This window comes from Blennius ocellaris (assembly GCF_963422515.1).
Source record: "Blennius ocellaris genome assembly, chromosome: 3".
Classification (NCBI taxonomy): domain Eukaryota; kingdom Metazoa; phylum Chordata; class Actinopteri; order Blenniiformes; family Blenniidae; genus Blennius; species Blennius ocellaris.
The window spans coordinates 28881937-28903974 of NC_137652.1; the positions used below are offsets into that span (position 1 = coordinate 28881937).

At 49.3% G+C, this 22038-nt stretch overlaps 2 protein-coding genes across 2 annotated transcripts in view; one reads left to right on the forward strand and one right to left on the reverse strand.

The window, feature by feature from the left end:
- The first annotated feature begins 1322 nt into the window (after positions 1–1322).
- On the forward strand, positions 1323–7232 carry LOC308149015 (reticulon-3-B-like). Its single transcript, XM_080520638.1, has 8 exons — positions 1323–1447; positions 5164–5314; positions 5387–5443; positions 5539–5677; positions 6579–6648; positions 6727–6773; positions 6860–6918; positions 7032–7232. Exons 1-8 carry the CDS (start codon positions 1351–1353, stop codon positions 7078–7080), a joined length of 669 nt encoding a protein of 222 aa, XP_080376764.1. The 5' UTR covers positions 1323–1350; the 3' UTR covers positions 7081–7232.
- A 90-nt stretch (positions 7233–7322) lies between these two features.
- LOC308149001 (signal-induced proliferation-associated 1-like protein 2) overlaps positions 7323–22038 on the reverse strand; it is a 15613-nt gene continuing 897 nt past the window's right edge. The window contains exons 2-21 of the mRNA XM_080520614.1: positions 14213–15319; positions 13624–13742; positions 13325–13513; positions 13115–13241; positions 12694–12782; positions 12330–12484; positions 11530–12223; positions 11123–11397; positions 10835–11038; positions 10555–10593; positions 10390–10451; positions 10119–10210; positions 9515–9777; positions 9198–9287; positions 8726–8795; positions 8473–8653; positions 8291–8404; positions 7929–8007; positions 7773–7854; positions 7323–7680 (exon numbers count right to left, since the gene is read on the reverse strand). Of these exons, the coding sequence (XP_080376740.1) occupies positions 7537–7680; positions 7773–7854; positions 7929–8007; positions 8291–8404; positions 8473–8653; positions 8726–8795; positions 9198–9287; positions 9515–9777; positions 10119–10210; positions 10390–10451; positions 10555–10593; positions 10835–11038; positions 11123–11397; positions 11530–12223; positions 12330–12484; positions 12694–12782; positions 13115–13241; positions 13325–13513; positions 13624–13742; positions 14213–15182 (4038 nt within the window). The 5' untranslated portion in view covers positions 15183–15319 and the 3' untranslated portion in view covers positions 7323–7536. The remainder of the gene's footprint in view (positions 7681–7772; positions 7855–7928; positions 8008–8290; positions 8405–8472; positions 8654–8725; positions 8796–9197; positions 9288–9514; positions 9778–10118; positions 10211–10389; positions 10452–10554; positions 10594–10834; positions 11039–11122; positions 11398–11529; positions 12224–12329; positions 12485–12693; positions 12783–13114; positions 13242–13324; positions 13514–13623; positions 13743–14212; positions 15320–22038) is intronic.

Consider the following 22038-nt stretch of genomic DNA (forward strand, 5'->3'; position numbering starts at 1 on the left):
CAACAGTGGGTTAGCAGTTAGCCACCGTGATGCTAACGGTGGCAGTAGTGAGGTACTCTGTTACTACAGTGGAGGTTTTCTTCATTCAGCAGTACCACAAGGTAACCATAGAATCCATTAAAGGCCTAGTGAAATGTAAAACACTACTTTGCAAAAAATGATAGTTGGGTTCTACTTCTAAGGTTCCTCCGACTCTGCCCCACCACTGTTGTCGCATAACAAAGTTATTTGAATTTTGAATCTCCAGCCGAGGAAGTCGGGGGAATCCTTCGTCGTGGGCGTGACGTCAAGAGTTGTGCAGATCTCCATCTGTTGTGTTTATATCGGCTTGTTTCCCTCTTAAATATCCAAGTTTTTACAGTGTTTTGAAGTTATAGTCGGCGTTTTATGAGCCTTGATGAAAGATTGAGCCTGGAAGAGACTGAGAGAGGAGAAAAGGAGCACGGGCGGCGGGAGCGGCTAGCCGCTAGCTCGCACGGCTAGTGGCTAGCGGGAGCCGCTAGCTCGCACGGCTAGTGGCTAGCGGGAGCCGCTAGCTCGGGCGGCTAGTAGACGATCAAGTAATACCTGGACTCATTCCGCGCAGTGGGAAAAGCTCTTCGACATGATCCAGGAAGTCGTTCTGCCAAAAGTCAGAAGCCTCAAAGGTGAAAACTGGCGGCTGCTGAGGAGACGAGGACGAATGGAGGACGAAGCGTCTTCTGCTTCCTCAAACATGTTCCAGACGGGGTCACCGATGGCAGAACGACCTTCTGTGTCTTCTTCATCAATCACTGGGTTTGAAATGATGATGATGATGAAATATCGTTAAATTCAGCCTCTTTGTCGTCAAAACTCTGATCCTGCATAATGTAAACACAACTTGGGTGTGTGCACAACCAGTGATGTCACTCTATTATTGTCAGAAGCTCCGCCCAGCAGAGGAAATACCAACGTTTATCGGCTATTTTCTCGCAGATTGCCGTGTTTTAACATTTTACCCTTGGACCAGTTAGCATAAAAATGTCCCTAGAAGCGACAGCCAGAGTGTTTTGGAGGTCGAATCTTCATTTCACTAGGACTTTAAGTCACATTTATTCACCTCGGAATTTAACATCTGAAATCAGAAGTGTGAACCTTCAAGCTGAGTTCAGGAGAGACGGTTGGAGGATCGGCGTGAGGGAAAAAATAAAACCTTATAGTTTCCACTTGCCAACAAAAATACAGAGTTTCATAGTTTGTGAAGTGGGAGGGTGAAACATCAGCCTGCGTCAACGCTCCGCCCACATCGGTGATGTCATCGCCACCGACTGCTGCCACAGGTCTTCCAGAGTGGAGTCGAACGCAAAGCAGCAGGACGAGCAGCTGAACATGGCCGATTCCCCCAGCAGCAGCCCCGACTCTTCATCGTCTAACTCCTCCTCCTCTTCCTCCTCCTCCTCATCGCTCCAGGACCTCCAGCACTCAGGTAGGACACCTGTCAGGTCCTGTCACCTCACCTGATGCTCAGGCTGAAGGCAGCAGCCTGTTGTCATGGAAACGGTTCGAATACGTACGTGTGACTGGCTGAATGGCTCCTTGTTTCCCTTTAACTTTTCCTTCATGTGTGTACTTGTGTCTTAAGAGGGTTTTAAACACGTCTTGTATTTCATTGTTTGGGAGCTTGTTAAAGAAAAGTTGCCGTCTCCGCTCGGGGCGGACGATAAAGCTGATCTCTGCCCTGGTTGCCGTCACCACTGATCCTGGTTGTGCTAACGAGGCTAAAGGCGGCGGGCAGTGAAGCAACAAAGCCCTTTTGTCCGGTTGCTGGTTAAAACCATCAGCTGACTGGGATTCAGCAACAAACTCCTGACTGAAGAAGGATTATGAATATTTTCTCACTCCCAGAGTTTGCAGCTTTTATCAAGACCAACAGACGTCGGCCGTTGCACATCTCAGACGTGGGCCGTCAGAAGAATTGGCACCAAGATCAATCAGCACGGCTCCATCGATAAATAGATCTGTGAATCATCTGCAAAACAATGGAATTTCATGGTTTACTGAGAACATGTGAAAAGTATGGGTCCTAACACGGAACCCTGAGGAACTCCAGGGTGAACCTTGGTCTGAATTGAAGGGTTGTTAACATGAAGAACCAGTCTGATCAATATGACTGACGCCAGTCTGATTTTACACTTTGAATCCCGATATGTTCCATATGTGTATTCCTGGTATTCTCACTGTCCCCAGTATTCCCCATACTCTCCAGTATTCCCTGTACTCTCTAGTATTGTCTGTACTCTCCAATACTCCCTGTACTCTGTGTTGGACCAGAGCTACTTGGTTTCTGATGTGAGGAAGATGAAATGGGTTGGTTGAAGATCTGATAAACATCCAGAATGTCACACTACCAACATCTGTATGTGCTGAACACATCATCGTCTCCTCCTCCTCTTCCTCTTCCTCCTCCTCCTCCTCCTCCTCCTCTTCCTCCTCCTCCTCTGTGACCGACTGATGAAGGTTGTCTGCTGTGAACCTCCTGCTCTGCCCTCAGGTCTACAACCAGCCTGGAGGCTTTTAGTTACAATATTTACTGGAGTCCAACACACGCACATGCACATGCACACGCATGCACACACACGCACACGCACACACACACACACACACACACACACACACACACACACACACACACACACACACACACACACACATACACACACACACACACACACACACACACACACACACACACACACACACACACACACACACACACAAAAGATAGAAAGACTCCAGAACATTCCTCCACTTCAACTGGGAACTCATCCTCACTGTCAGACGTCCAGACCTTTACTCAGGTAATACTGGAGAGTACAGGGAGTACTGGAGAGTACAGACAGTATTGGAGAGTACAGCCAATACTGGAGAGTACAGACAATACTGGAGAGTACAGGGAGTACTGGAAAGTACAGGGAGTATTGGAGAGTACAGGGAGTACTGGTGAGTACAGGGAGTATTGGAGAGTACAGACAATACTGGAGAGTACAGGGAGTATTGGAGAGTACAGACAATACTGGAGAGTACAGGGAGTATTGGAGAGTACAGGGAGTATTGGAGAGTACAGGCAGTATTGGAGAGTACAGGGAGTATTCGAGAGTACAGACAATACTGGAGAGTACAGGGAGTATTGGAGAGTACAGGGAGTATTGGAGAGTACAGGGAGTACTGGAGAGTACAGACAATACTAGAGAGTACAGGGAGTACTGGGGACAGTGAGAGTACCAGGAATACTGCCCCCAGGGGAAAGAGCAGGCAGCTCAGGGACTTAAAACATGTAATTTACCTTCAATGAGACTTGTAATTCACTAATGACAAAACACCTCAAATTTTAATTCTAAATGTACAAAAAAATGAGAATTAAAAAAGGACCAATGATTTACCTGACCATAAATCATCACCATGAGCTAATCTTAGCATGACAAGGTACCGTACTATCAGAAGAACAGGTACTGGAGTACTTCACCTGTACCTGTAACTGGAGCTCAGTATCCGGCAGTGAGGTGAGGTGAGGTGAGGTGAGGTGAGGTGAGGTTGGGTGAGGTGAGGTTCCATGAAGTGAGGTTCCATGAGGTGAGGTGAGGTGAGGTGAGGTAAGGTTCCATGGGGTGAGGTGAGGGGAGGTGAGGTGAGGTGAGGTGAGGTGAGGTGAGGTGAGGTGAGGTGAGGTTCCATGGGGTGAGGTGAGGGGAGGTGAGGTAAGGTTCCATGGGGTGAGGTGAGGTAAGGTTCCATGGGGTGAGGTGAGGGGAGGTGAGGTAAGGTTCCATGGGGTGAGGTGAGGTGAGGTGAGGTGAGGTTCCATGGGGTGAGGTGAGGGGAGGTGAGGTGAGGTTCCATGGGGTGAGGTGAGGTGAGGTGAGGTAAGGTTCCATGGGGTGAGGTGAGGTAAGGTTCCATGGGGTGAGGTGAGGGGAGGTGAGGTGAGGTGATGTGAGGTGAGGTTCCATGGGGTGAGGTGAGGTGAGGTGAGGTGAGGTGAGGTAAGGTTCCATGGGGTGAGGTGAGGGGAGGTGAGGTGAGGTGAGGTGAGGTTCCATGAGGTGAGGTGATGTTCCATGAGGTGAGGTGAGGTGAGGTGAGGCTCCTGGCTGGTGAGGCACCGACTCTCTGGACTCTGATTTATCATGTAAGAAGTGAAAAGAGCTTCTTATTTCACTCTTCATCCAACAGCATCAACTGGTAAAACTGTTTATCATCAACATTCCTCTTTCAGTCACACTGACACAAGCATAAACACAAACATAAACACAAACATAAACACAAACACAAACACAAACATAAACACAAACACAAACACAAACATAAACACAAACATAAACATAAACCCTGGAACAAGTTTGTCCTACAAAGAAAGGTTCTTTCATAGAGATGTTAGAGCTCCTTCTTGTGTCCAAGCAATTCATATTTACTGTGAACTCATTAAAGTCTAGAGATTTAATTTGGACCTTCAGTAAACATTTCTGTTAATTTTCAAACTATAAATTCTGGTGCTTTAATCAGTTTTAATAAAGCTTGTCTGTCACAATGAGCTAGAAAGCAGCTGATTGATCACAGTCACACATGAGGCTCAGCTCTCCACTGCCTCACCAGGTTTCTGCCTGGATTCCATCCACTCATACTCAAACTCTAGGATTTATACTCAGGGAAATGTAGCTCAGTGTCTGGCAGCGTCTGTAGCTCAGTATCTGGCAGCGTCTGTAGCTCAGTGTCTGGCAGCGTCTGTAGCTCAGTATTTGGCAGGGTCTGTAGCTCAGTATCTGGCAGGGTTTAGAGCTCAGTGACTGGCAGCGTCTGTAGCTCAGCTCAGCGAGGAATGCAGCTCCGGGTTAATCGAATCCACATGACGTTGGATCTGAAAATGTAACTAGGATTACACTTTGGGGTGGAGCTTCTCTCAAACTACTCACTGAAATGTGATTTAAAAAGTGCAACAAAGCACAGAGTGAATGAGGTGACATCACAGAGGGAAGGAGAGCTGCTCAGCAGCAGCTTCTCAGAACCTGAGCTGGAACATGATGAGCTGGTGAAGATCAGGAGTTCTGGACATGGATAGTAACCAGATAGTAACCAGATAGTAACCAGATAGTAACCAGACAGTAAACAGACTGTGTGTTGAGTGACTGACGGCCCGGCGCTCTGCAGCCCTACAGCTCGTCCAATGGAAGGAGCCCAAGAAGTCCGCGGCGGCGTTCGGCATGTCGATGCTGGTCCTCGTCTCCGTGGCGACGCTGTCAGTCATCAGCGTGGTGTCCTACCTGCTGCTGGCCAGCCTCTGTGTCTCCATCACCTTCAGGTGGGCGGAGCTTCTGCTCACACAGGTCAGTCACGCCTGAGAATTGATGACACGTGTACTTCCTGTCTGCAGGGTTTACAAGTCAGTGATCCAGGCCATCCAGAAGTCTGACGAAGGCCACCCGTTCAGGTAACACACACACACACACACACACACACACACACACACACACACACACGCACACACACACACACACACACGCACACACTGAACCCCCCCCCCAGGTCTCTGTTGCAGCGGGACATCTCGGTGTCCCCGGAGACGATCCGGCTGTTGGCTGACCAGAGTCTGGTCCACCTGAACTGGTTGAGTTGTCAGAGCCGCCGGCTGCTGCTGGTGGAGGACCTGGTCGACTCCCTGAAGGTCGGTGGTCTCCTGCTGCCTCGGCATGTCATCACCACCTTTTGTCTTTGTCCTCATGTTCCAGCTCTTTGTTGTTGTTATTCATTCTTTTTGTTGTGTTGTAGCTGTTCATGATTCGTCTCCATCCTTTTTCAGCTTATTTTTTTTGTCACGGTTCTGCTTTTTGTCATCACACTTCAACTCTTTGTCCCGTTTCAGCTTATCGTCGCATTCCTATCATGTTTGTTCTTTTCATCGTTATGTTGACATTGTTTTATTCCATCATACATTTGTCATGTTTCAGCTTTTTGTGGTCCCGTTTCAGCTTTTTGTGGTCCCGTTTCAGCTTTTTGTGGTCCCGTTTCAGCTTTTTGTGGTCCCGTTTGAGCTTTTTGTGGTCCCGTTTGAGCTTTTTGTGGTCATGTTTGAGCTTTTTGTGGTCCCGTTTCAGCTTTCAGTGGTCATGTTTGAGCTTTTTGTGGTCCCGTTTCAGCTTTCAGTGGTCATGTTTGAGCTTTTTGTGGTCCTGTTTCAGCTTTTTGTGGTCATGTTAGTTTTTTTGGTTATGTTTCAGCTTTTTGTGTTCGTTAGTTTTTTTGTGGTCCCGTTTCAGCTTTTTGTGGTCATGTTTTAGCTTTTTGTGGTCCTGTTTCAGCTTTTAGTGGTCATGTTTAAGCTTTTTGTGTCCCGTTTCAGCTTTTAGTGGTCATGTTTGAGCTTTTTGTGTCCCGTTTCAGCTTTTAGTGGTCATGGTTGAGCTTTTTGTGGTCCCGTTTCAGCTTTTTTTGGTCATGTTTCAGCTTTTTGTGGTCATGTTAGTTTTTGTTGATCCTGTTTCAGCTTTTTGTGGTCATGTTTCAGCTTTTTGTGGTCGTGTTAGTTTTTGTTGGTCCTGTTTCAGCTTTTTGTGGTCCTGTTTCAGCTGGCTGCAGTCATGTGGGTGATGACGTATATTGGCGCTGTTTTTAACGGAGTCACCATCTTGATTCTTGGTAAGTCTTTTTTTTCACTTAAGAATTTTTAATATTTCTGGTGATGCAAAGGAGTGATTCAGTGTGTGTGTGTTTCAGCGGATATCATTTCCTTCACCACACCACTGATCTACCAGAAGAAAAAGGTAAACACAAACATTTTACTCAATTGATCAATTTTTGTAGAAATAGGCTTTTAATGAGAAAAGTGTGTGTGTGTGTGTGTGTTCAGGCTCAGATTGACCGCCAGGTGGAGCTGCTTCGGACCAAACTGGAGGAAACAGTTCAGAAGTGAGTCACGTCGTGTTGTTTTCACTGTTATTGCTTGTAAACACAGCAGGTGAGCCGTTTCCACGGCGATACAGCCGTCTGTACCGTCTGATGGCACCGTCTGTGTGTTTCAGGCTCCAAGACCGGTTACCTGGAGCTGTGAAAAGAACCAAGGTTGAATGACACCTGAGGCCCCGCCCCCTCCTCTGATTGGTCCATTTTTACCATCCCACCTGCTGATTCTTAAAGAATTTGAATAAAATCAAATATGAAACCAAAACTTCCTGCATATCTTCACCTTCAGTGCTCCTCAAGGCTAACTGCTTTAGCATTGTTCCTGGATACTCTATATTACTGCACGTGTGTGATGGCGCAATTGCAGGCCACACAGGGACGAGCACACTGGACTTAATAAAAAAACAGAATGCAAATAAGAAAATGTTTTATTGTGTGGGTGAAGCAGGTTAAAATTGGCTTGTCTTGAAACGAAACAGAATGTCACTATGCAACCAAACACTTTCTGAATCCGACAAAACTTTCAGTTCAAAACCAAACACGTTGGGTCTCGCTGGGACATCGCTGCGTCTTCTGGGCTCGGTGACAGTTGTGCTCCCTCATTGGTGGAAGTGACGCTGGTCGCTATGGTAACGCCCCTTGGCGCAGCATCCAGGTGGCAAATCTGCGGACCTGCTCAGCGGTGGTGTGACTCTCCTCCTGCAGACGCAGGTTGTCCTGACGGAGGCTCTGGACCTGCTGCAACAGAGCCGCCTTGTCCTGCTGCTCCTGAACACACACACACACACACACACACACACACACGCCATTGTGATGACGTTACACACTCGTCGGTGTGACATCATGTTTGAGGGCGTTACCTGCAGCAGGTCGAACTGCAGCCGCTGCAGGACCTCCTCCAGCTGGACGACTTTACCGGAGAGCGACGGCGCCACCGCGCCACTGAGGGGGGGGAGGTGATGTCACAATGATGTCACAGATAAACTGGCATAACGTCGGTCCAGGTAGTCCCTCACCTGTCCTGCAGAGCAGAACTCTTTGACGCTGCCGCCGCAGCGTCAGAGAGCCGCCGGAGCTCCGAGAACAAACCCGCTGCTGCAAACGGACAAGAAACATCGAAAAGTAAACAAGGAGCAACAAACAAACAAAACACTACAGAGAACAACACACACAACAAACAAAACAGACATCAATAAAGAAGAAACTCCAAGTGAAAACAAGAAACGAAACAATTAAGAAATAACAAATAAACCATCAATACACGAACAACAGCAAACATAAAAACAAAATAAACACAAATTTTAAAAAAGCACGAACTTCCCAACTTAACAACTCGAGCATCAGCCATGAAATCTGTTTGTTGTTGGTTTCTCCTCACCCCTGAAGGTTTGAGTGACGTCTGCCAGATGTTTCCAGAGGAGCTGGGTGGAGCCTCGGGACAGGGACATCCGTCCACGCTCAGCCAATGAGCTGTCAGAACGATGCAGTTTGCCTGTGGAGTGAGACGGGTGAGACGTGTCCAGCATCTTCAGCAACATGCTCTCATTATCAAAGTCTCACTCCAGCGCAGAGTGGGCGGTGCTCCGGGCGGTGCTCCGGGCGGCGCTCCGGGCTCGCATGGCGTCTGCAGGTCTGACAGCAGCGACGTTCGGGAGCCCGGGCGGGACAAAGTCCGGTACAGACTGTCCTCCGACAGGCTGCGAGTCAGAGATCTCCACGGAGACAAGGGGACGATGGAGGACTGAAAGACCAATCGGCTGTCACACACTGATGATGTCACCGTTAATTAATCAGCCTCAATGACCAGACTCACCTTCAACCCCACAGCAACGTCACATTGCATCATCTTCACACACTCTTCCCTGATTGGTTGGCAGCTCAGCCTGAAAGACATTCTGCATTTTACCGACACGAATAGAACAACGGTATTTTAAACACAGAATAATATCAGTGACACAAATATTCTGTATTTATTATAACAAGCACTCCAGTGTCTGGTCTGGTCTCTGGAGCTGAAGTGAAACAACGTTGATTAACAAACTTAAATCAAGCAACACAACCATATTTATCAGGACTGACAGGAGCAAGCTGGAGAATTAACTACCAACTTCATTCACTTCCTGTGAAATCGAGGTTCAGGCCACCCTGGGTCACTTTCTAATTCATCTGCTATTAAAGACCACCAGGTGGCGACACCCAGCTTCTTTCCCTTCTTGCTCTCCAAACGGTGTTTCACTCTCACATGTCACCGACTTTCTCCTGTTCCGTCTGCGCCCCCGTCTCACCTGCTGACCTCCAGACTTCCGACTTCCTGTGGGCGGAGCTTCTCCTGGGTGGAGCCTCTGGTGGAGGTGAAGGATGCCTCAGGTGAGTCTCTGCAACACACAGAGCCATGTGAGTTCCGTTCAGATTTTATTTCCACGACAACAATCACAAGAGCAGAATCTCACAAGTCTGGATGTTGCTGGGAAGTGAATGGGAAAGTTCCCAGCTGGGAACTGGGAAAGTTTGAGAAAAGTAAAGCAGCGTGTGGCAGAATGTGAACATCAGCCCTGGATCGAGCATGAATCCAAACTTTGACCCCTTCTGACCTCCGTCTCACCTGAACAGACAGCAGCTCTCACTGCGCTCCATCAGGTGACGGGCGGAGGCGTTCCGGTCGACTCCCCCACTCCGCCCCTCCCCCCACACATCTCTCAAAACCAGCGTCCCTGCTGGAGCCGGGGGCGGGGCTGAGGACGCGCAGAGGGCGGAGTCTATGCCACTGTCCAGTGACGTCCCTGTGCGGTGGGCCGGCCGCGGGTCACTGCTGCTGCTGGACAGCGTGTTGCTGGTGGAGCAGCTGGACAAACGTTTCCCAGAAACCTACAGACGAAGCCGATCGGTGAGAGAGATCAGAGATCAGAGATCAGGGATCAAGGATCAGAGGTCAGGAATCAGAGGTCAGGGATCAGAGGTCAGGAATCAGGAATCAGGAATCAGAGGTCAGGGATCAGGGATCAAGGATCAAGGATCAGGGATCAGGGATCAAGGATCAGGGATCAGGGGTCAGAGATCAGAGATCAGGGATCAGAGGTCAGGAATCAGAGGTCAGGGATCAGAGGTCAGGGATCAGGGATCAGAGATCAGGGATCAGGGATCAGGGATCAGGGATCAGGGATCAGCAGACGCTCGGGTCAGAGGATTCGTCTCCACACTGGACTCACTCTCTGCGGCGTGACGCTGCTCTCACAGTCACACAGCTCAAAGTGCCTCTGGACCTTCATCACCGCAGGAGGCTGATGATGGTTCTGGTCGTCTGGAGGACATGATGAAGATGTCATGATGAAGAGAGAAAATTCTGGTGTTTATCCACATTTATTGACTTTATCTTCTACATTTTATACACGTCACTGTTTGTACTTTTTAACTATTTAATTTGAGACTTGGACTGATTCCTACGTTGTCGCTGACGGCGGTGATGTGCGAGCGACTCACCCTCAGACCTTCCGCTGCTCTCCACCCTCGAGTCGTCACGGCTGATCGGCCAATCAGAAGCTCTGAGGGCCAAGATTAACAGGGTCAGGTAATCAGATTCCTCTGCGTAGAGGAAAGAAATAGCAATTCAAATTATTTCTATGCGACTAACAGTAATCAGATTACCTCCTGGGGATCAGTTGGGGTTCAGTGGAAGTCGATTGGCTGCAAAGGAAGAAGCAAGGTGAGCGAGAGCGGAGGTGTTCTGGTTCTCTGTAGGGAATCCAGTTTCCTCACAGTCTGAAAATATTTGTCTGAGGAGAAATGATGGAGCTAAGCTAGCTCGGTAACGGCTGCTGGATCAGTGGTGTAATCCCACATTTCACCACAGGATGGTGCAGTGAGTCACCGCCTGCTGTCAATGAAAGAGAAACAGACACTCAGCAACTCACGGCTGCCGTCTCACCTGCTCCCCTCGGTCACGCCGAACATGGATCTCGGATGGATCGCACTCATCTGCTGCTCAGGAGCGGAGGCTGCACTGTGATTGGCTGGTGCTCTGGGTGTGGGAGGAGCCACAGCCACATGGTGCCAGGTGGGCGGGGCCATTTGAGGGGGACAGAATGTCACGTCAGAGAACATCGGGACACGAAACGTTTCTGAAAAACTCCTGAAAGCAAGACAGATTGAACAGTCAGTGAGTGAGTGAGTGAGTGAGTGAGTGAGTGAGTGTAACAGGATGAGCGTCAGTGACCTGCGTGGCGTGCCGTCCTCGTGTGGCGGGATGACGACCACGCTGACCATCGCTGACGTCCTCAGAAGCTCAATCATCTGTTCGTGAGATAGCGTTACCAGGGCAACCGAGCAGATCTCCACCAGTCGGCAGCCGGAACGAAGCCCCGCCTCCCAGGCGCAGCTGTGCACCTCCACATCCGCCACAACGCCCTCAAAGTTCACGTGAAATCCGAGCTGACCCGCGAGGTTCCTCCTCAGAGTTCTTTCAAATGCCGCAGCGCCGCTGGTGACCAGCTGGGGGCGTAGAAATCACACATACCCCCAGGTCAGGTCCAAACTCCTCCCACTTTAAGACTGGCAGGGTGGTTGGACCAATGAAAGCACTCCTTATATATCTAAGGTTGGACCAATGGGAACGCTCCTCACCTGCAGTCTGTGTGCGATCTCATGCCCGTTGTCCTGCCGTCCGTCCTGCCGTCCGTCCTGCCGCCCGTCCTGCCGCCCGTCCTGCCGTCCGTCCTGCCGTCCGTCCTGCCGCCCGTCCTGCCGCCCGTCCTGCCTCCCGTCCTGCCGTCCGTCCTGCGCTGACAGCAGCAGACAGTCTCCACGCTGGTAGAAGACTTTGAGGTGTCGGTCTGCGGAGCTCCAACCGATCACGTCTCGGCAGTGGCAGCTGAACACCACCCGTCTGCCGTCCTCCTCGATCAGCACCACCAGCTCACTGGAGATGGCGAGTCTGCAGGCGACGGCGGCGGCGGAGCGGCTGAGGTCCGGAGCCGTCACGGCCCAGGTGAGCGCCCCGGCGCTCTGCAGGTGAGCGTGAGCGCCCCGCGCGCTGCGCTCCTTTTTCTTCCCGCTGAAAGGGATGAAGCTAAACCGGGTGGAGGAGGAGGACTCCACCGGCGTGGAGCTGCTGAAGTTCTCCACCAGCTCCTCCAGGCGCCGCTCTCTGCTGCATGTTGCCATGGCAACAAAAGTGTCAGATCTGCGCACGGCGTGCTGGGCATTGATGATCTTGGTCAACAGAAAGTCTCGGAAAGCCGGGGAGGCGGGAAACATCCAACCGGACGGAATCGATGGGCCGAATGAGGCGACGTCTCTGCACCTGGTCACGGCGACACTACAGTACACACACACACACACACACACACACACGCACACGCACACGCACGCGTCAGCAGGTGGACACACTCAGGTGCAAGGTGGCGTGTGTGAGTGACACACACCTGTAGCAGGTGTGTTGGCTGCAGGGCCGGTGGACTCTGACGATGATGAAGACCCGGTGGAACTGTGAGTGGATGAGTTCTGGATTGAAGGGGGGGTCTTCAGGCTGCTGGAAGACCAGCGTGATGGTGTTGCTGATGTGAATGTCGAGCCGCAGCTGGGAAACAACGAGTGTCGTCATTGGTCGTCAACAGCCGTGACGTCAGAGTGAAGATCAACCCCGAGAGCAAAACTCCAGCTGGCATTTTAAAATCACGTTTACAACCCACTACTGCTACGGTCCTAACTTTGTTGTTTGAGTAGCAGAAGTACTTACAGCAGTAGTATTAACAGCAGTATTAGTAGTAGCAGTAGAAACAACAGTACCTGTTGAGTATCGTTGGTTCTGGGTTTCAGTGCAGAAACGTTGAACTTCAGGTCGAAATCATGAAACTTTGTGAAGACTGACGGACTTCCTGTTGACACAGAACATGTTTACTGACGGACTTCCTGTTGACACAGAACATGTTTACTGACGGACTTCCTGTTGACACAGAACATGTTTACTGACGGACTTCCTGTTGACAAAAACAACATGTTTACCGCATCAATGTGAGTCAGTAAACAATCAACAGAAGACCTGGATCAAGCTCTTTTTGAGGTGTGATACTGGTTCTGGGTTAGTGTCAGGATGTGGATTTGCTCCAGATCAGAATCTCAGTTTGGGTTCAGATCTCAATTGACCCTTTGGTTGGAGTCAGGAATCTAGATCAGGTGTGGTCTTGGTTCTGGATCAGGTCCAACCTACCCTGGCAGTTGGTGGAACCCTCCAGTGGGACTTTGTGGGCCAGCAGGTTCAGGAACTGTTCCAGAGCAGGACCTCCGGTCTGGTCCTCAGCACAGAACTGAACGTCGACGCTGAACTGGGAGCTGAGCTGGAGGAAATGAAGACATGAGGGATAGGACGTGTCAGTGGAGATGGGAGGGGTTACCATGGTGACCTCGGAGCTCAGATCACCTCCTGCTGGTCCAGCTGCAGCAGCAGGTCAGGGACTCTGGGAGAACTGCTGGCCCGTCTCAGACTCTCAACTCTAAGTCCAGGAACCATGAAGTCCAGAACGTCCTTCAGTGGGAGACCTCGACTCGTCCCGTGTTTGGATGAAGATGGAACCGAGTCCTCCATGATGGATCCTCTCAGGGTGAAGACCTGCAGCAGGGCAGAGACCTGGTTGGTCAAGACTGAGGCCGATTAGGGTCAGAGAGGGAGCTCCTGGCCGGACCCCAGTGGACTGAAGTGGACTGAGCTAAACCCGTCACCTGGCCGGTTCTAAGGATGACCCGGTAGTTGTACTGCGTCCCTTTGTGGAGTTTCTCTCGCCGGACGCTCAGAGACACCGGACCAAAGGTCTCATCAAAGCCAAAGTAATTCTGGTGATCTGAAGGGAAGAGAGGGAGGTCAAAGGTCAAACGTCACACATGTCAGTGTAATCAAAGGGCAGTCCTCTTTCAATGCAGCTGACGGAGGGTTCAGAGCCGGAGCTCCACCATGGAGCCTGAACTTCGTCTTGCAGAGGAAGAAAAGGGAAACCGGAGTGAAGGACGCCGGGACGGAGGACCGGTCGACATTCAATTTCACTTTTTCCTCCTTGAACTGTGAGGCAAGTTACTTTACGTAAAACATTCTAAAAGTGCTTTTGTGTTCTCTGCTGGAGTCGTACTGGCGGGCGAGTCAACGATCCTGTTTCTACATGTAGCGGCTCCACGGGCAACAACCACTTTACTACCTCAGAGGAGACTGAACCAGGCCCTGAAGGCATCCTGAATACTGGCAACTTGTAGGGAAAGGGATCATATTTCACTTCATGGTGTTGACCTGGCAGAGTCAGAGCACAAGGAAAACACAAACCTCTGCTGTAGAAGTACTTCAGGTAGTAACCGGCTCCGTGATCGACGTGTTCGATGCTCCAGTTGTTGGTCAGGTTCAGGGGGAAGGCTGGCTTCTCTCTGCAGCCCTCCAGAACCGACACGCTTGCATTGGTGCGTCGCCCGGCCAGCGGAGCCTCGCTGCCGGAGCCGAGGCCCCGGGTCAGACCCAGAGTCCTCTCCGCCTCCCCGCCCACCTCGGTGAAGAAGAAAGGACTGCTGAGCACCAGACTGCTGCTCTTTCCGTCGTCTGCTTCGGGGGACGCGCTGAGATCGCCGTGTCCATCGAGAGTCCCCGGAGACGAGTCTGAGCAGGCCGACGCCGTCCAGGGCCGGAGGTCTGTCCCCCCACCGGAGGGGGGCGACGCCCCGCCCAGGCCGAGGAGGATGCTCTGAACATCGTAGTGAGAGAAACATTTGTGAGGGGTCACCGTGAACTGAGAGTCCTGGCTGCTACGCCCACCGACAGTCCTGTAGACCGAGACCTCCTGGTGGTCCAGGCCCGCCGAGCGCAGGAGGTCTGGAGTGACCGTGACGGAGGCCTGGCGGGGTGGAGGTTCAGAGGGAGGAGCGTTGGGCTCCGCCAGTGTGGAGGAGCTGCCGTAGGCCCGCCTCAGACTGGCGCCCGTGTTGGGGTTGACGGCAGTGGGGTCCACGCCTCGGTCTCCAGCGTTGCTGATCGCCGCCTCGCTGTTGCTTCTCCTCATCGTGGACTGAGTCCTCCTGGTGGGCGGGGTAGACCCCTGGCCCTCACAGACCAGGAGCCGGGTTTCAGAGCCGGTCTGCAGGTCCAGGTTGGTCTCCAGTGGCGGGTGAGAACCAGGGATCAGACTGTCACACCTGGCCGGGGGCTGGGCGACCCCGTCACCTCTCCTCTGGGACCGGTCTGACGCCCGAGCCCGGACCCCCATCTTTGGTACGGCAGGAACTCCCTGAACCACAGGAGGTCCCATGGTCCTGATCCTGAGAAAGTCCTCTCAGCCGGTCCTGCTCGCAGACGTCATGAAGGTCTGAGACCCATCGGGATCACAATCACCACCGTCCTGCAGATCCGGGTCCAAGACCGGGTCCAGTCTTCACCTGCCAAGACCTGGAACACAGAGACACGACGTCACAGTCTCGTCTGCTGACTCATCACTTCTTCGTGTCGTCTGGGAGGCTGTCAGGACACGTGTGAATGTGAACCTCCAAGAAACAAGAGGCGTCACGTCTCAGACACACACACACACACACACACACACACACACACACACACACACACACACACACACACACACACACACACACACACACACACACACACACACACACACACACACACACACACACACACACACACACACACACACACACACACACACACACACACACACACGTCCATATTTTACATAAAGTTTCAGTCTGAGCTGATTTAAACCTTCCCGTTTGCTCAACAACAACAAAAAACATTAATAAGTAAAAAACCCAAGAGAAACAATGAAAGCAACAACAAAACGGTGGTAATGGGTTAAAGTGTAAAAAGTGACAAAAAACATTACCAACGATTAAAGTGATTATATTGACAGCAACTGTAATATGAAGAACAGGCCAAAGGAACAGAAAGAACACGAATAAAACCACAAACAGGAAGAGGAACCGTAACGGGGGGGAATACAACCTGGATGAACTCGCCCAGCCATTCTGGATCCCAATCAGCAGGTTATCAACTCACGAGTTCTGCAAACCCAGAGTTTTCCCTTCACATGAAAGGGGCGGAGCTTGCAGCATCTGACCAATCCCACAGGGAGAAACACTGCAGTGACTTTACCATGGAGGAGCAGTTCTTCTCTGAGAATATGGAGAATTAAAACGCATCCAGCAGGCGACAGCAACACTGCTGCTGCAGCCGAAGCCAGAACGTTCCCGTCTTGTTAATGCTGACTTGGTGACATTATATGATATTAATTCATGGGACAATAGAACTGGCTTTTCTTTTAGTTTACATTTTTACATCCAGTTGATTTGAGGCTTTAGTGAGTTTGTTTTGTGTTGGAATATTAATTCATCACCGTGACGACAGGAGACGTTCTGTTTCCTCCAGTTCTGTCAGGGGAGATCATTATTATTAAGCTCATTATTCCAGATCAACCCTCGTAGAGCGAAACACACTTGGAACAAATCAAGAACAAAAACGTCCTTCAAAGCCTCGGTGACCAGGATTTATTTTATGAAGTCAAAAAGATTGTTCTAAAAACTCTCTGCAGTGTGTCGCTCCTCACTGCTATGAAACAGTGGACCAATCAGGATCATGAATGGGCGGGTCATTTTCCAAGAGATCTGATTGGTCAGGAGGCGGAGCTCTGGCCTCTTATCCAGAACATAACCCGCTCCGGAGCAGGGTAGACATTCAGTCAGTTACCACGGTGATTCATCCTGGGAAGAAGTGAACCAGCGTCGTAGTACGGAAAACCAGAGTTAATCCTTAAGTTACCTCGATAAGGAAAAAACCAGAGTTAATCCTAAAGTTACCTCGATAAGGAAAAAACCAGAGTTAATCCTAAAGTTACCTCGATAAGGAAAAAAACCCCAGAATTAATCCTGAAGTTATCTCGATAAGGAAAAAACCAGAGTTAATCCTAAAGTTACCTCGATAAGGAAAAAACCAGAGTTAATCCTAAAGTTACCTCGACAAGGAAAAAACCAGAGTTAATCCTAAAGTTACCTCGATAAGGAAAAAACCAGAGTTAATCCTGAAGTTATCTCGATAAGGAAAAAAAACCCAGAATTAATCCTGAAGTTACCTCGATAAGGAAAAAAACCCCAGAATTAATCCTGAAGTTATCTCGATAAGGAAAAAAACCCCAGAATTAATCCTGAAGTTATCTCGATAAGGAAAAAAACCCACAGTTAATGCTGAAGTTACCTCGATAAGGAAAAAACCAGAGTTAATCCTGAAGTTATCTTGATAAGGGAAAAAAAACAGAGTTAATCCTGAAGTTGCCTCGATAAGGAAAAAACCAGAGTTAATCCCGAAGATACCTCGTAACATAGTCTGGGCTCCTGAATCAAAAACAACACTGAAAGTGAAATCAAACAAAAGAATGATGTAAACAGCAACAAGCAGTATCACAAGCAAGAAGAGCAACGTAAATAAAAACAAAAAAAGCAACAATAACTATTGAAACAACAACAACAGAAGGAACAGTAGGAACATTCACAAAAGCAATCAGATCAACACCAATAAAACCAAGAAACGGCAACAGAACAGAAAACTGGACCAGAAGGTGAACAGCAGGGTGGATTCCAAACTCAGGAAAAATTCAGAGCACCTTCACCCTGAAATGAGGGAAATTTTGAGTTATGGGTTTCAAATAAAGAGCTGAATTCAGCTCCAAGCCCCCACAGTAACACAGTCTGGGCACGTTAACCTGCTCGCTGGCAGGTTTTGTGGAGGAACCTCAGGCCACATCTACACGTACCCAGTTTAAAAAAAAAAAAAAAAAACCAACTTCATTTACACTAATCCACATGTACAGCTGGTTCAGAGCTGCTATGAGTAGCCAATCCTGTAGGGGGCAGCGTAGCAAGAAGCATGAAGCCATGATAGCCAATCAGAATCTTGGGGAACAAAAACGAACGTCACGGATTGTGATGTAAATATCCGCCCGAGATAGAAACAGAGTTTATCCAGACCTCCACTGTGGCCGGAGTTTTCAGGAATCATTGTTTGTGGCGAGTCGTAGCTGCGTTTATGTGTAAATGTGCGACTCGAACGCAGAGAAATATCAGTTTTTTCAGATACCTAGGTACGTGGAAACATGGCCTCAGAGTTACTCGACTTAGACTTCAGGAGAGACTCCGAGTTTGTTGAGCCTTCTTTCTGCAATAGCCTCCTGCACATATGGAAAAACAACTAAAGTAACAGTACCAAAAATAACAACAGCATACACAGTAGAAACAACAATGAATACATTGAAAAATCACCTACAATAGCAGCAACAGCCGTGGAACACACAAACACCAACAACAAAAGAAATGAAAAAACACAAAGGTAAGCAAAAACTACAACAAAAAATATCAAGGCAATAATCGAAAACAACAACCTTAATGACAACAAATGGAAAAGCTACAATTCAATAACTTTGTAAACAAGCAATAACAAAATCAGCATCGACAAAACAACAGCTTGAATAACACAAATAACAAAAGAACAACAAAGAAAAAAAAAGCAAAAGAAATAACATTGGCACAACCTTAAAAAAGACATAATATAGAATATATAGCATGATTAACAGAAACCAAAACAAGAGGAGCAAAGGTAACAGTAATATATTACCAATAAAATAACAAAAATTAAAGCAAATGAAAAGAATAAAAACAATAATATCACCAGCAGTAAAAATAAAATACACAAAAACATTGTTCCTTATATACACAGTTATGTTATATCACTATGCCGCTGTGGGTGTGTGTGTGTGTGTGTGTGATATTTCCTGCAGCTGTCTCTGTCATGTAGAACAGTGACAGCTGGAGGTGTCACGGTGCCGTTGGAAAAATATGAGTTGTGTGTGTGTGTGTGTGTGTGCGTGTGTGTGTGTGACTGGCCTGAGGGTATTTGCAGGTATATCAGACTAGGTGTGACACTTTATAGGTCAACATTCTCGACTGCAGCGGCTCAACCAGCATCGTCCATAAACACATGATCTGTAGTTTTCAACACGCAACACATGTGTTGAGATTTAAGACATCAAACATCACTGAGACAAGGAAGAAGTGACATGTGTGTACAATGAAACATGTTTATGATGTCATGTCACATGTAAGTGTAACACTGTAACATAGATCATATCTGAAATAATAACAGGACCCGACAGTAACCTATAGAATGTGTGTAACAGGTGATGTGTGTGACCTCAGTGACATCACAAAGCCAAAACATATCACATGGTAACGTCTGAGCCGCCTGGAACACGGCGGTGACATATGTACATCACAACAGGTCAGAAAATGTTCAATATCATTTTATAATATGGGGCATGTTCTTGATGCGAGTGACGTGGTACACGCTAGCAAAATGCCAGTAAAACACATGGACAACAAATATAACTTCTATAAACTTGTAAAACACTTCTGACAGGTCTGGAGCGCACCTGTAACAAGTCTGTAACACACATGTAACACATCTGTAACATACATGTAACATCTCTGCAACAGACTTGTAACAGTAACACATCTGTAACACACGTAAAACATCTGTAACACACACATAAAACATCTGTAACACACATGTAACATACATGTAACATCTCTGCAACAGACTTGTAACAGTAACACATCTGTAACACACATGTAAAACATCTGTAACATACATGTAACATCTCTGCAACAGACTTGTAACAGCAACACATCTGTAACAGACATGTAAAACATCTGTAACACACATGTAAAACATCTGTAACAAACATGTAACACACTTGTAAGCAACAGGCAACATACCTGCAACATCTCTGTAACAGACTTGTAACAGTAAAGCCCCGTTTCCACCGCACAAAAGTGCAGGGACAGTACGGAGCGGTACGGAGCGGTATGGCGCGGTACGGCCAAGCGAAGCCGGAGCTCGGTCCGGTACCCGTTTCCACTGCAGAGAGGAGTCTAAAAAGTGGGCGGGGCTTAAGAGCTCCACAGACATGTGACGTTACAACAGAAAAGAAAGTCGTCAGATCTGGATCTTATGAATCCTCTGTTGTTGTTTACATCCTCCACTTTGCACTTGTTGTTTAGTTAACTGTTATTTGTTTGTTCTGAGAGAGCGAACGCTCCGGCGAGCGCGCTCGAGTGCGGGGCAAGTCGCCGGAGCGTTCGCCCCGGTTGGCTGAGACATGGGATTCTGGAGCTTTCTGCTCAAACGCAGGAGCAGCCACTCCACTCCGGCGCTGATCGCGGTCCGGCAGGTCAGCGCCGGAACACGGAGACGTCGTGCTCCGAGCTCCTCTTCATCGCTGCCGCGGTCCGCAGAAACCACAGACCCACGGAGCGGCGCTCGCCTCGTGGTGCGGGTCTGTGTTTTCTGTTCAAACGCGAGGCAGAGGCCGTCAGTGTTCTGTTCAACCATGGTCAGTGCCGCTGCATTGCGGGGACGGACCGCGGACGCGGTGCAGAGAAGCGGAGCTGCCGGAGCGCGATCAGCGCCGGAGCCCAAAGCTCAAGGCTCCTGTGTCCCGGACACGCAACCACGCCACGGCGAGCGCTATGCTGCAAACAGAAAACTCCAACGCGATGCAAAGTCCCGAGCCCCGGTCTCCCCCTGCCTCAAGTCCGCTCTTTCACCACAAACACTAAAGTTGAGCACCAAAGAAAAGAAAAGGAAAATAAAAACAACCAGTGCACAGCCGACCACACTGACAGAGGCTTCATCCACCCGACACATTAACATATTGAGGGCGTGTAGTAAATCACTGACCAATCAGCAGACTCAGACTCAAACGCAGACCCGTTCCATGGTCCCCGGCACCCCAATGGAAGGGGAGTGGAAAGGCGGTCGCCTTTGGAGCGGTCTGGAGCGGTTTAGGCCGCATTCCTGCGGTGGAAATGCAAACCGGAACGGTTTAAACCGGTCGAGCCTCGCACTTTTTGTGCCAGGACGTTGTGGTGCAGGACGGGGCGGGACGGGGCGGGACGGGGCTTCAGCAGGAGCTCCTCCTCTCAGGAACAGGAGGAGGAGGTGAAGCTGGATGCTGCTGTTCACCATGAGAAAGTTTAACCTGAGTCACCAGAGAACGACTTGACGTCCACCAGCCGCTTCCGTGTTCTTCACTGGAGCGTCTCCCAGTCGTTCACAACCTCACCTACATTTGTACCGTACTACATTTTTACCGTACTTCCTGTTGTGGGACCAGAGACAGAGTTGGTCCTGGGGGCACTTTGTCGTACTGTGACAGACTTGTAACAGTAACACACCAGTAACACAACTGTATAGACACCTAACACACCTGTAAGGGACATGTAACACCTGTGACAGACATGTAACACCTGTGACAGACATGTAACACCTGTGACAGACATGTAACACCTGTAACAGACATGTAACACCTGTAACAGACATGTATTACACCTGTAACACACCTGTCACAGACACTCAACAACTGTAATATCTATGTAACACATCTGTAACACATTAGACCCACGCATGCAAGACAGACCTGTAAAACACTTGTAACAAACTTTTAACACACCTGTTATCTTTATACCAGACCTGTAACACAAGGCACCACACTGGTCACCGCTGCAGCGTGCCTGTTACAGATGTGCATCACACCTGTACCAGGTGACCCCGTAGTGCCAGGCAGGAGCTGACCATACACACTCCTCACAGAGGGTGGCCCAACACATCTCCTCAGCTGCTCACGTGACCATTAAGTGTGTGTGTGCGTGTTTGTGTGTTTGCGTCTCCCACTTTAATCCGGAATAATAAAACTCTGACCTCCATCCCGCTCCTCTCCTCAGTGCCCTCCCAGAATGCTTTGCAAAGCCCCAGGCCCACATATGAGTATTAAAAATTAATCTCAGACCTGTGCAGTGTTCAGACGCACTTCCCCCCCAAAAACCTCCTCCGTCGTCCACATAGTCATCAGATTACATGATCCCTTGTCAGGAGTGACATGCAGCTGGACCTTGTGAGGGATGTCTGACCCCGTGGCCCCAACATCCCCTACGGCCAGTGAATGCACCACACTTTAGTTTACCTCCGTCACCGTGGCAACAACATCTGAACCACACAAGTCTGGAGAATCAAATATTTATATTCACATTAACTGTGATGACCAGAAACAC